We start from the raw sequence: 14,144 nt of genomic DNA, 5'->3' as shown, positions 1-14,144 counted from the left end.
TTAAGAAATTTTTAATTATTATTTTTTGGATTCTCTTTGAAGAATTATTTGAATTTATCTTTATTTGATAAATTACTTTGACTGGTCAAACGATTATTATTGAATTCTCTTTTGGAGAATTATTTGAATTTTCCTCGTTTAAAAAATTATTACGAGTGATCTTTATATCCGATACCACGAGTGATATTTATATCATATTCAATTGGTTTTTGAACCACCAAAGAATGTATTTGTGGATCGATTATCTATTGTGCAAATGATAATCATACATTATAGAACTGAACTATTATATTCTAGAGGCATCGGGGTTGGATGATAGCTTTGCATAATTTTGGACAGTACCATAAAATATTTTAAGTAGAGCGATATAGTCCGCAACTCGACTCGATAATTTCTTTAGTTACCATCCTCGTAAAACAACAAATATATGAATAAATATCTTTTATATATTAAATCACCCTTAGGACATGTTTGTTTTTAAATCTGCTATTATTATGGTTCTGTCAGAGTGTTCTTTTCTTACTATTTTCTCCTAATATATAACCATTAGTATTTAAAACATTGTCATTTTTTGATTTTGTTAATGTACATGACCGACTTCACTTTAGTTAAGAAACTTGGCTACCTTATGTACAGGACAATTAAAAACAGACATGTGTCTCTACTCAATATTCTCCATACTGATTGAAGGAGGTTATTGCAACCAAGTTTCAGATCTGTTTCCTTTTCTAACCTGTCATTTTCTTCTCTCTGTTTGTTTCTTTTCTTAACCTTTCATTTCTCATTTCTCTGTCTCTTCTACTCAATAATACTGCCTCTAATTTTGACTTGACAAAGTCTATCCCAAAACATCTCCTACCATTTGTTAATAATCTTGTTTTCTCATAATACATCTTCATCTCTCAAACCAAACACAAACAAACTTCTTCTTCAGTTACAAATTTGAAACATGGCTGAGGCTGTGCTTGAACTTGTGCTTCACAATTTGAACTCACTCATTCAAAAAGAGCTTGGCTTATTTCTGGGTTTTGATCAAGACTTTAATAGTCTTTCCAGCTTGCTGACAACAATCAAGGCTACACTTGAAGATGCTGAGGAGAAACAGTTCACTGATAGAGCTATCAAGGATTGGCTGCTTAAGCTCAAAGATGCTGCTCACATCCTTGACGACATCTTGGATGAGTGTGCCACTCAAGTGTTGGAGATGGAGTGCAAAGGTCTGTCACACAAGGTACAAAGCTCTTTCTTATTCTCTTTTCATCCAAAGCATGCCGTTTTCCGTTACAAAATTGCTAAGAGAATGAAGAGGATAAGAGAGAGGTTAGATGAAATCGCTCAAGAAAGGAGCAAGTTTCATTTGACTGAGATTGTTAGAGACAAGAGAAGTGGAGTCCTTGACTGGCGCCAAACAACTTCAATCATTACTCAACCTCAAGTCTACGGAAGAGAACAAGATAAGGATAGAATTATTGAGTTTTTGGTAGGTGATGCTTCTAGTTTTGAGGATTTGTCTGTTTATCCAATAGTTGGTCTTGGTGGACTTGGAAAAACAACACTTGCCCAACTTATATTCAATCATGACAAGGTAGTCACTCATTTTGAGCTGAGAATCTGGGTATGTGTTTCTGAAGATTTTAGTTTGAACAGAATGACAAGAGCCATCATAGAATCAACATCTGGCCATGCTTGTGCAGAAATGGATCTAGATCCATTACAAAGAAAACTTCAAGATCTGCTAAAAGGAAAAAGGTATTTGCTAGTGCTGGATGATGTGTGGGATGATGAACAAGAAAATTGGCTGAGGTTGAAATCTGTATTGGCGTGTGGGGGAAAAGGCGCATCAATTTTGGTCACCACTCGTCTTCTAAAGGTTGCAGCAATCATGGGAACAATACCCCCTCATGATTTATCAATCCTATCAGACACTGATTGTTGGGAATTATTGAAACAAAGAGCCTTTGGACCAAATGAGGAAGAGAGGGAAGAACTTGTGGCCATAGGAAAGGAGATAGTAAAGAAGTGCGGGGGAGTGCCTCTTGCGGCAATGGCATTAGGAAGTCTCTTGCGTTTCAAAAGAAAGGAAATAGAGTGGCTCAATGTCAAGGAAAGCCAACTGTGGAATTTACAAGGTGAAGATCATGTCATGTCTGCCTTAAGATTAAGCTATTTGAATTTGCCAGTAAAATTGAGACCGTGTTTTGCCTTGTGTGCACTGTTTCCCAAAGACAAAATAATAGACAAGAAGTTTTTGATTGATCTTTGGATGGCTAATGGTTTTATTTCATCTAATGGAATGCTGGAAGCAGAAGATATTGGCAATGAGGTGTGGAATGAGTTATATTGGAGATCATTTTTTCAAGATATTGAGAAAGATGATATTGGTGAAATTAAAAAATTTAAAATGCATGACCTTGTTCATGATCTTGCTCAATCTATTGCGGAAGAGGTTAGTTGTTACATTCCAAAATCAAACCTATCTAAAAGAATTCGTCATCTCTCAACTTATGGTGAGAAATCTTCTATGGTAGTCGGTTCTACACAGTTGCATGAAATCAAATCATTAAGGACCTTTGTAACGCGTCAATACAATTATTCCTCACCTCAAGTACTAAAATGTTATTCTTTACGAGTACTTGATTTCGAAAGAATGAAAGAGTTGCCATCTTCGATTTTTCGTTTGAAACATTTAAGATACTTGAATCTTTCTAATGGAAAATTCAAAACTCTTCCAGAATCTTTATGTACTATGTGGAACTTGCAGATTTTAAAGTTAGATGATTGTGAAAGCCTCCAAAGGTTGCCTTATGGGTTGGTACAGTTGAAATCTCTACAACATCTATCTTTAGAGGATTGTTACTCACTATCAAGTTTGCCTCCACATATAGGGATGTTGCCTTCGCTAAAAACTTTAACAATGTATGTAGTTGGCAAGAAAAAAGGATTTCTTTTGGCGGAACTAGGACAAATGAAGCTTAAAGGAAGCCTTTGCATTAAACACTTGGAGAGAGTTAAAAGTGTGATGAGTGCCAAAGAAGCTAATATGTTGAGAAAGCAAGTGAAAAATTTGGAATTGGAATGGAAGATAAATGAAGAGTCCCAATTACAAGAAAATGTTGAGGAGATTCTTGAAGTGCTTGAACCTCAAACCCAACAACTTCAAAGTCTGAGAGTGAGAGGATATACAGGTGCCTATTTCCCACAATGGATGTCTAGTTCGTCTCTAACTATTTTAACTCATCTAGAACTTGTGAGTTGCGAAAGTTGTTTACACCTTCCAGACTTGGGGAAACTTCCTTCTCTAACGAATCTAATAGTATCTAACCTGAGTCATGTAAATTACCTATATGAGGAGGATTCATGCAATGGTGGAGTTGCAGGAGGTTTCACAAAACTAGAAAAATTGGTACTAGAGCAGTTGCCGAATCTGGTAAGGTTATCAAGTGAGGATAGAGATAACATGTTTCCGTGCCTTTCAAAATTTGAAATTACAGAATGTCCTATACTGTTGGAATTGCCTTGCCTTCCATCTCTCAGTGAATTACGTGTACGAGGGAAATGCAGCCAACATTTACTAATTTCAATTCATAAACATCATACTCTTGAACAACTTTGGTTCGACTTCCATACAGAGCTAAGTTTCTTTCCAACTGGGATGCTAAGAGACCTCCCTTCTCTAAAGAATCTTTACATTCATGGCCTTTCCAAACTTGAGCAACTTCCAACTGATATCAATAACACTAATGTTATCCAAGAGATACATATTAGTGGTTGCAAGAACCTCAAGTCATTGGCAGATGAAGTATTACATGGATTGCACTCTCTTAAGACATTGAGTATTAAGAGGTGCCAAAAGTTCAACCTATCAGAAAGTTTTCAATACCTCACTTGTCTTGAGAATTTGACAGTCCAAGATTGCCCAGAAATAGAAGGTTTGCATGAGGCATTGCAACATATGTGTGCTCTTCAATCTTTGTCATTGGCTAATCTTCCGAACCTGGCATCCTTACCTGACTGGTTAGGAAACCTTGCCTTGCTTCAAGAATTGGAGATTTATAATTGTCCAAAGGTGACATGTCTTCCCATGAGCATTCAACGCCTTACTAATCTGAAAACTTTGGAAATTTACCATTGCAGTGAGTTAGGGAAACGATGTAAAGAGAACACTGGTGAGGATTGGCATAAAATAGCCCACGTTCAAGATATTGCCATAGGGAGTCTTTAAGAGTCTTTGAAGAGCATTATATTGTTGGATGCAATTGTTTTTTATGTTTGGATATTTTTATTTTATAGGGAATATATAAAGAGTACAATATGAGTTTATTAATAGTATCTAATGTATTGTTTTGCTAATAATATAAAGAGTACAATATTGAGTTTATTAATAGTATCTGTTACTTATTACTAATGTATTGTTTTGCTAATAACTAATGGGTCATGATAACCGGTGCCCCGATTATTGATTAAGAATCTTAAATAAATAAAATGTGTTATGTTTGATTTATTGAATACACATAATATTCTCTATAAATATTGATAACCGGTGCCCCGATTATTGATTAAGAATCTTAAATAAATAAAATGTGTTATGTTTGATTTATTGAATACACATAATATTCTCTATAAATATTGATTATGTATATTTTCAGTATATTGAATACACATATATTTAAAAAAATATTATTTTTAACTTATCATTTTAATTTCTTAACCAGTTACCCGGAAACACTTATTAACATTTTCCATAAATAATAAATATTCAAATAAAATAAAATAAGATAATGTAATCTCTGTTATTCTATTTGTTTTATTTTTTTTCTTTCATTTTCTTAAACCTCTCATCCTATCTTCTTATTTTTTTCTTTCATCTTTCTAAATATGGGTTGTCAATATCTTTTCTTGCAAATACAAAGATAAGAAAAAACGTAAAGAAATTGTTGAAGTTAAAGAAAAGAAACTAACACAAAAATATAAAATCAAATTTTATTTATCTAACCTTTTTTAATTTAATTTTAAATTTGTATTTTAATTAAATAATTTTATATTTGTGTTAATTAGAGTTTGTTTTAGAGTAATGCCTACTAATTTTTTTTGAATCCGGAGATTTGAAACCTAAAAAAAAAGAGTTGATGCTTTTATTTGGAAACGTTCATTAAAAAATGTAAAATTGAAATTTTAGGTGATTGCTCATCTATGAGCAAGGTAATGATGAAGAACTTAACAATATAAATATAGACAGAAATGAAAATATAATAGGAGAAGATGTTAATAATGTAAGTAGAGTTCATAACTTAGACAACAAGGAGAATACAAATAATATAAATTTATTAGTAGAAGATGTTAATGATGTAAATAATGTTCACAACTTAAACAACAATGAGAGTACACATAGTGATTTATTGGTTGAAGACTATGAAAATGTAGATACCATTATATATATATATATATATATATATATATATATATATATATATATATATATATATATATATATATTGCAAGTTAATTGATAATATCAATACAAGTTTGAGAGATTTTTTACTAGAAAAATGTCATATAAAAATTATTTATATAGATTTTTCTAAGGATAAATCCTCGAGAGATTTCTCTTCTCTATTTTACAATCTAAAGTTGCCTAACAAAGACATTTTTTTCTTTATGTTGAATCTCTTCATTTTTGCTGCTTTATCTCTCTTTGATTGGTCTAACATAAACATTTGTTTTAATTTTTTATAAATCATTTTTGAATTTCAAATATTACAATTCACCAAATCCACTTGTATTTGGTGTGACTTGATCAATAAGTGTTATCAGAGTCTAACTCATATTTTAAGACTAATCATCCCAGAAGAAATGAATGACTTCAAACAATTCACTAAACAAACTTCATCATCTAATGGATAAGGGCATGCTTTGTGGAAAGATAAGATGAAAATCTATACTGGGGGATGAATTTTTATATTTGGAAGATAATTAAAAATGGTTTAATTGTTCAGACAAATCAAGTTAATGTTGTTGTGGTAAACAAAGATGAAAATGATTGGATCAAAGAAGAAAGAGAAAAAGTGTAGTGCATTTTGAAAGCTAAAACTATCATCAATACTTCTCTTGTTCTTGATGAGTTTTTGCATGTTTCTCACCACGAGACTACAAAATAAAAGTAGGACACCCTTCAAGTTACCTATGAAAGAACATCTAAGGTGAAAATTACAAGGATGCAAACATTAAACCATGAGTATGAACTCTTCAGAATAACACCTGAAGAAAAACATTTATGATATGCAAAAATGATTCACTCACTTTGTGAATCACATGCAAACTCTAGGGAAAGTATTTCAAAATGAGTTATAGAATTCTTAGATGCTTAAACAATAGTTGGCAACCAAAAGTCACTGTGATTTTTGAATCGTGGGACCTGCCTTTCATGGACTTGGCTACTTTTTTTGGTAAATTGAAGGAACACAAGATAAAGGTGAAATGACCAGATGATAATGAAGAAGGTGACAAGAAGACGAAAATTCTTGCTCTAAAAGTTACAAATGTAAAAGACATGGAGTCAGAAAATAAAGATTGTCAAAGTGAAAGTGATGAAGACATAAATCTCATGTTTCTCAAATTTAATAAATTTCTTAGGCACGAAAAACAAATTTCAAAATTTCAAAACAACAAGATGATTAAAACATGAACGAAGGAATTCATCATCTGTCCCTACATGTTATCATTGTGGAAAGAAATGACACATTAAAAAATCACCCTTAGAACTAGAACTATAGAAAGTACAAGAAACCTTAAAGAGAGGTCATGATGTTGGTGTAAGCCCTAGAGGTCAATACTTTTGGTATTTGTATCGAATTATTTATTAATAATTAAAAGACTTTTTCTTTATTATGTTTCTTTAATAAAGTCCCTAGAATAGCTAGTCCGTTTAATGTATCAAGTATGACCTAATCATGAGATCACATTAAACATAAGGACACTATTCTTAAAGTATCCGTAGTCGAGCTTTATTGTGAAGTGGGATAACATTAAAGCATTAAGACTATTATGTATATAGACTGATGATCACATCTCATGGATCATGGATAAGGAGTTATCAAGTCTTAAACACAGGTATGAATATTAAGAGTAATATTTATACCGGATTGACCCGCTGTGAGAATACTATATAGAATGTTATGCAAAGTGTCATAAGTTATTCTCATGATGATAATGGTTTATACCACCCTTCGACCTGAAACCACTATAGACCCTAGATGTAGAGTCGAGTGCTTTATTGCTGATCAAACATTGTCCATAACTGAATAACCATAAAGACAGTTTATGGGTACTCCACGAAGCATGCTGAGGGACATGAATGACCTAGATGGAATTTGCCCATCCTGCATAACAGGATAAATGTGTATGGGCCCAATATTGAATTGGACAAGGATGACACGGTCTATGCCTTGTGTTCAATATAGACATAAGAGCAAAAGGGTAATTATACGCATAAGTATTATCACATAAGGATTTGTCAGATCACATGATATTTTCGTGTCTTGGGTAGCAGTGATGTGTTGCTAGATACCGCTCATTGTTTATTATGTTAAATACGTGATTTAATATAATTGCCAATGCCGCGAAAACCTACAGGGTCACACACAAAGGACAAATTGATGAGAGATAGAGTAACTAAGGAACACCGTAAGGTACGGTGTACTTAAGTGAATTGTACAACATCGTAAGGTACGATGTACTTAAGTAGAATACGAAATATGGTAAAGTACCATGCGCTTAAGTGATTTTGGGCATATTATAAGATATGGGCCACATACACTTAAGTGGGCTTTTTAGCTTGAAGCCCACACAAGTGGTTCTATAAATAGAACCCTTGTGCAGAAACATTCATTGCGGTTGCATTTTCGTTTTCTCTTTCTCTCTCTCTCACTACGCCAAACAGGACCTTAGACAGCGCTTTTTTTAGCCTTAGACAGCGCTTTAAAGCGCTGTCTAAGCCTCCGCTGCTAAAGGTTTAGACAGCGCTTTTTGAAATCTTAAAAGCGCTGTCTAAGCCCCCCCCCTTAGACAGCGCTTTGGCCAAAAGCGCTTTCTAAGACCCTCCTAAGGGGGCGGCTTAGACAGCGCTTTTCAAAAAGCGCTGTCTAAGCCCCCCCTATTTTAATTTTTTAAGGTATACCTTAGACAGCGCTTTAGGCAAAAGCGCTGTCTAAGGGGGGGGGCTTAGAAAGCGCTTTAGGCAAAAGCGCTGTCTAAGCCCCCCCCCTTAGACAGCGCTTTTGCCTAAAGCGCTGTCTAAGGTATACCTTAAAAAATTAAAATAGGGGGGCTTAGACAGCGCTTTTCAAAAAGCGCTGTCTAAGCCCCCCCTATTTTAATTTTTTAAGGTATACCTTAGACAGCGCTTTAGGTAAAAGCGCTGTCTAAGGGGGGGGGGCTTAGACAGCGCTTTTGCCTAAAGCGCTTTCTAAGCCCCCCCCTTAGACAGCGCTTTTGCCTAAAGCGCTTTCTAATCCCCCCTTAGACAGCGCTTTTTACAAAAGCGCTGTCTAATGTATACGAAAATTTTTGAAGCTTTTGTTTTAAACCACATTTTTTCCAGGTTTATAAACCAGAATTTCTACCTGTTTTCAACCAGATTTTGACAGACAGTTATCACATTTTATACATGCCATTTTGGCCTTTTTTCTACCAATTTTTGGCTAACAAATATATATATATACCAATTCAAACCAATTTTGCCTTAAATGTATCAAAATATATACAAATTTATGTACACATTTACAAGTCATTACATATACTACAAATGTACACATTAATTACACAAATTTATGAACAAACATTGAGCTCTAACATGAATTGACACCACTCCTCTTTGATTTCGTCCACTTGATCCTTTGTATAGAATGCACACTTGAATTCCTCAAAGTACTACATAATAATATAACATATTTTGAATTAATTCCAACTATTTAATTATATGAGATATGTGTAAATATAAAAATAACTCATAAGTTAGAAATACATACATCGGTGGGAATCTCTAATTGGCCCAAAGCAAGAGTATCTCGCATAAACCTCAACATGAAATACCCGCAATCTATTTGATTACGTTGTTGAGGACACTACATATGAAAAAAAAATATGGATTATAAATCCTAAGTTTTATCAAGTGTCATCACTAATATAATAAAAAATGTGTTAATTAAAAATATACCGCCACTTTAATCCATGTAATGGAGTTGGCGCCCCTTCTTGAGGTTTGGATAACTCGTTGGGCCCGAAAAGCTTGTAGGACGCTAATAAAATAAAAATGAAGCAATTAGAACAATTCACATAAACTAAGAAAATTTTTGAACATTCTCACTTACGTGTCAATTAGGACCTTCATATCCGGGTATGTTGTCCAATCATTTCCTAACGAGTCAAGATAATACACAATTTCTCGGATAGGATTGATTGCGAGCAACAACCAATGTCCACTGTAATGATTAGGCAAATGTTAGATGGTAACTTGGAAAATAATTATAATAGATGAATTTAGAATGAAATGCTAACCCGGTATTAAACGGTATAAAAAACAACTTCTCCGCATCTTTATTCTTCGTGAGGATCCGAAGAACGTACTCCGTCACGGTATCCGGTCTATTTAAGATTACAACTAAGTTGACGGTCGCGGGTGCTAAGAATCCGAATGACACGTCCAAATCATTGGGGCGCATAAATTTGTCATACAAAAACCTAATATAAAAACATCATTAACATAAAGTAAATCGGATTAACATAAAGTAAACATCATTAACATAAGTTGTTTAATTAATAAAACAAAGTAGACCGGATTTACCTAATATATGTATTGACAACGTTGACGCCGATTTCTTCATGACCAAAAACTTGCATGAAGTCTTCATTACCAATCATTTGGTCGTAATCAAAGCCGAAAATCCCTACCTCCATATGTACAATCCGAACACCTCCGGTCGGTATATCGGTCATCTCTAGAAATGTCTTGAGGCACGACCTATACTTGGTGGTAGTTTTTCTCCTAGCTACGGTCTTCTTAGCACCAGAACCTTTTACCCGTGCGGAGGCGTTGCTAACCTCCTTTTTTTGTTGTGCGGAGGCATTGCTAACCTCATTTTCTTGAAGCTACATGTCATATAAATAGTTAGATCAAATTAAGAATGTAACAACTTCCATGAATATATGTCATATAATTGTATATTACCTCTTTTCTTGAAATCGTGGACTCGGTATGCCGTGGAATCGCATTATCTTTTGATTTGGATTTTGTGGGAGATTTGGATTTTGTGGGAGATTTGGATTTTGTGGGAGTCTATTTAACATAACCAAGGAAAATATGTAAGTAAAATTTTAAGCATAAATTTTAAACTTTGAATATACACATTAAAGTTAACATAAGTTTTAAGCATACCTCATATCCTACGCATATGAGGTTTGTCGGCCATGCAACAAACGAACCTACTGCTTCGTGCACCGTTGTTGCATCCGAATCATCGCTAGGATATGGTAATGCTGCATTCGGCTCAACTGCAATATCAACGGATACCTTCAAACATCCAGCAGGGAGCTCTCTAGTGTGGAGTAATACTCCGCTAACGTTATGCACTTTTCCCTTGCCAACCATCCGATAGTATGGTGACGATAAATACAGCTGACAATGGGAAATGCCCTAAAACCAATAATAACAAGAAATCGTTAATGTGTATATATGTCAAATACATAATTTAAGCAAATATGTCAAATACAATTATATGTAATTACCTCTGGAATGTTCGGCTGAAAGGTACAGTTGATACTGTTTTTGTCCGAAGCATCTCTGTATACCGTTGAGGCGCTAGCATCTCTTTCTGCCCTCAATGCATCAAGCTCAGCTTGCATGGCTTCCAATCTTGCATGAAGCTCCCGATTACTAGGAGCCTTTCCTTTTTTAATACTCAGGGAGGTCGGAGTGACTCCAAATCCCTTACCCCTCACCCGACCAGAATACTCAGGGACATCTAATGCCCGACTAAGTATGCCCTTAGTATCATCGGGAGATAAAGACTGAGATAGCGCCTCCTGAGAAATTAGATGAATACCGTATACTTGTCAAATATTTGTGTATAAAAATGTTATTCAATTAATGAAAAAATGTTATACTTACACATTTCTGGTATACGTTTAAAACGTCTTCTTGAGTAACTCCAGATTTGCCCACACGGGCTTCCTTCCACAAAACATGTGCAGGAAGAGATGTTTCTGAACTTTCCTCCTTCTGCAGCTACACATTAAGTCATACAATTTGATCAGATAAAACTAATATATGATGAACAAATTTGTTTTCGCAATTTATAAATACTTACCATGGATTGTTCTAAGCGTCCGTATCCGACACGTCCTTTTCGGTACGGATATGCGGGACTTGATGCTCTTTCCCGATTCGTAGCACTTATTCTTTGAAAAGTCGGGTCTTGTCTCTTGGATTTGAAAGCTTCCCATTCTTCAGCCGATATCAAACTTTCATATTTTCTAGGAAGCTCCGCATCCACAAAATTACCATCCGCATCCTTAAGGAACTTGGATGATAAAAATGTCCGAAATCCTCTAAGAAGCTTTCCGGCCAATTTCATACAAAACCCTCTTCTTTCTTCTTCGATGTTAAAACATCGCTAAGAAAAACATACAGATTGATAGTTAGTATCGGTAATTGAAAAAACATAATTGATACCGTATAATTAAGGGCCAAATGATTGTACCTTTATCTCACTCCAAATTTTTTCTTTGGACTCTTTCAACTCTTTATTTCTCCAATCATCACATGTAATGGGAATTTCATTCCTTACTAGTGCACCGATGAAACTAGTTAAGGTATGCCCATTAGGTTCTAGAAGTTGTCCCTGGTTGTTCCAAGAGACATCTAGTATGATGCCTCGAGATCTTCCTTGGACCACCCTTCGCATTACTGTGATGCCTCTTCGGATTTCTTCTTCCGCGGATACTTTACTAACTTCCTCATGTTGGTCATCAGCCATGTCTAACCTGTAATAAACCAAGGAAACCATCAAATATCAAATATAACTTATAATCAAAACAATTGAAAACAAAAAAATAAAGAAATCATGCATTATCAGATATAACTTATAATCAAAGCAATTGAATACAAAAATATAATGAAATCATGCATTACCACATATAACTTATAATCAAAACAAATGAAAACAAAAAATAAAGAAACCATGGATAATTTACCTAAGTCACTAACATCTCTTTCTTTTCTTTGTTGGAATATTAATCACTTGTTTCTTAGCAATGCGTACGGATGAATTGATCCAAATTCCCTCATTATGATCGTTTCTTATATATGACTCATCCGGTATAAGATCCTCAACTTCATCATTTCTATTCAACTCATTCCGTCTAATGCGTGACTCATTCTCAACATCAATATCACATTGATCGACACCGCTATCATCAGTCACTTTGTTAGAGAAAAGCACTATAGACCATTTTGTACTCTTCGGGTCATTCACATAGAACACTTGTTTAGCTTGAGATGCTAGAATAAAAGGTTCATCTTTGTACCCCACCCTAGTAAGATCAACTTGCAAAAATCCAGACTTATCCATTCGTATGCCACTACTATTCACCCACTTGCAACCAAAGATGGGAATCTGAAACTTCTCGTAATCAAACACCCAAATGTGCTCAATAACTCCAAAATATGACAAATTTGCATATTTGGGGTTTAAGTCCTTCATACTTGATATATGCATTGCTTCAGCTAGCACGGTGACACCACTATTTTGCATAGTACTCTTAGCATCTTGTTCTTTGGTATAAAATGTGTATCCATTAATTGAATATGCGCTATGAGAAAACACATGCAAACTTGGACCATATGCCAAACATCTCAACCTTTCTGTTACCGAAGAAGGATCTGAAGAGCGCTTCAAATAAATATGATCCTTCAACCATTGTATGAAACTTTGATTGTGCTCTATAACTATCCAATTTTCATTTCTGTTCGGATTTAACCTTCGGAGTACATCCTTGTGCATTTCAACATATGGCTCAACCTCATTATTATTGTGCAGAACATACAAATGAACTTGATCCCGTTCATCCCTTGATATTGTCACAATTTTATTCCCAATTAATTTTTTACCTTCCATTTTGTCGAAAATCTGAGCTCTGGGGAGTCCAATCGATTGAACGTTAGACAAATATTCAGTACAAAACTCAACAGCTTCTTCAACAATGTATCGTTCAACAATACAACCCTCTGGTCGACTTCGGGATTTCACGTACCCTTTTAATATTTTCATATACCGTTCAGCAGGGTACATCCATCTCATATAAGCTGGTCCACACAACTGTGTCTCTTTCACAAGATGAACAACTAAATGAACCATTATGTCAAAAAAAGACGGAGGAAAATACATTTCAAGCTCACACAAGGTAATTACAATCTCTTTTTGTAGTGTTGGTAAGATCTCGGGATCGATCACCTTACTACAAATAGACCTAAAGAAAAAACACAATTTAGTTATGGCACTTCTTACTTTTTCTGGCAAAATAGAACGTATACCTATCGGTAGAAAATGTTCCATTATAACATGGCAATCATGTGTCTTCAAATTCTTCAACTTGAGGTCTTTCATAGAAACAAGTCTTCTGATATCAGATGAGTATCCTTCTGGAACCTTAACTTCACTCAGAGACTTACACAAATTTTTTTTCTCCTTTCTAGATAAAGTAAAAGCAGCAGGTGGTAGATATGTTCGTCTTCCTTTCTTCACGGGTGCTAATTCAGTTCTCATTCCCATTTTTAACATGTCCTCCCTTGCTTTAAGGCCATCTTTAGACTTGCCTTTTATATTGAGTAATGTACCGATAACACTTTCAAATACGTTTTTTTCAATATGCATAACATCGAGAAAATGTCTCACGTACAAAGACTTCCAATATGGCAATTCAAAAAATATCGACCTTTTCTTCCACCCACCTTTCACAATCTTATGTGCAAAAGGCTTGCCAAACTCAGTACGCACATCTTTCACCTTTTCAAAAACTTGTTCACCTGACAATGCGGGTGGAGCTCTACGATGTTCGGTGTCTCCATTGAATGCTTTTCTCCACCCACGGTA

The 14,144-nt window shown here is 34.7% G+C and overlaps 1 protein-coding gene across 1 annotated transcript in view; it reads left to right on the top strand.

Moving 5' to 3' along the window:
- Positions 1–629: 629 nt before the first annotated feature.
- The window catches only part of LOC127119407 (putative disease resistance protein RGA3), a 77,604-nt gene continuing 64,089 nt past the window's right edge, over positions 630–14,144 (top strand). Inside the window, exon 1 of the mRNA XM_051049640.1 lies at positions 630–1,803. Coding sequence (XP_050905597.1) covers positions 950–1,803 — 854 coding nt within the window. The 5' untranslated portion in view covers positions 630–949. The remainder of the gene's footprint in view (positions 1,804–14,144) is intronic.

The sequence above is a fragment of the Lathyrus oleraceus genome, chromosome 2, assembly GCF_024323335.1.
Source record: "Lathyrus oleraceus cultivar Zhongwan6 chromosome 2, CAAS_Psat_ZW6_1.0, whole genome shotgun sequence".
Classification (NCBI taxonomy): domain Eukaryota; kingdom Viridiplantae; phylum Streptophyta; class Magnoliopsida; order Fabales; family Fabaceae; genus Lathyrus; species Lathyrus oleraceus.
The sequence above is the reverse complement of the archived record's forward strand: the minus strand, read 5'-3'. Positions and strand labels throughout refer to the sequence as shown.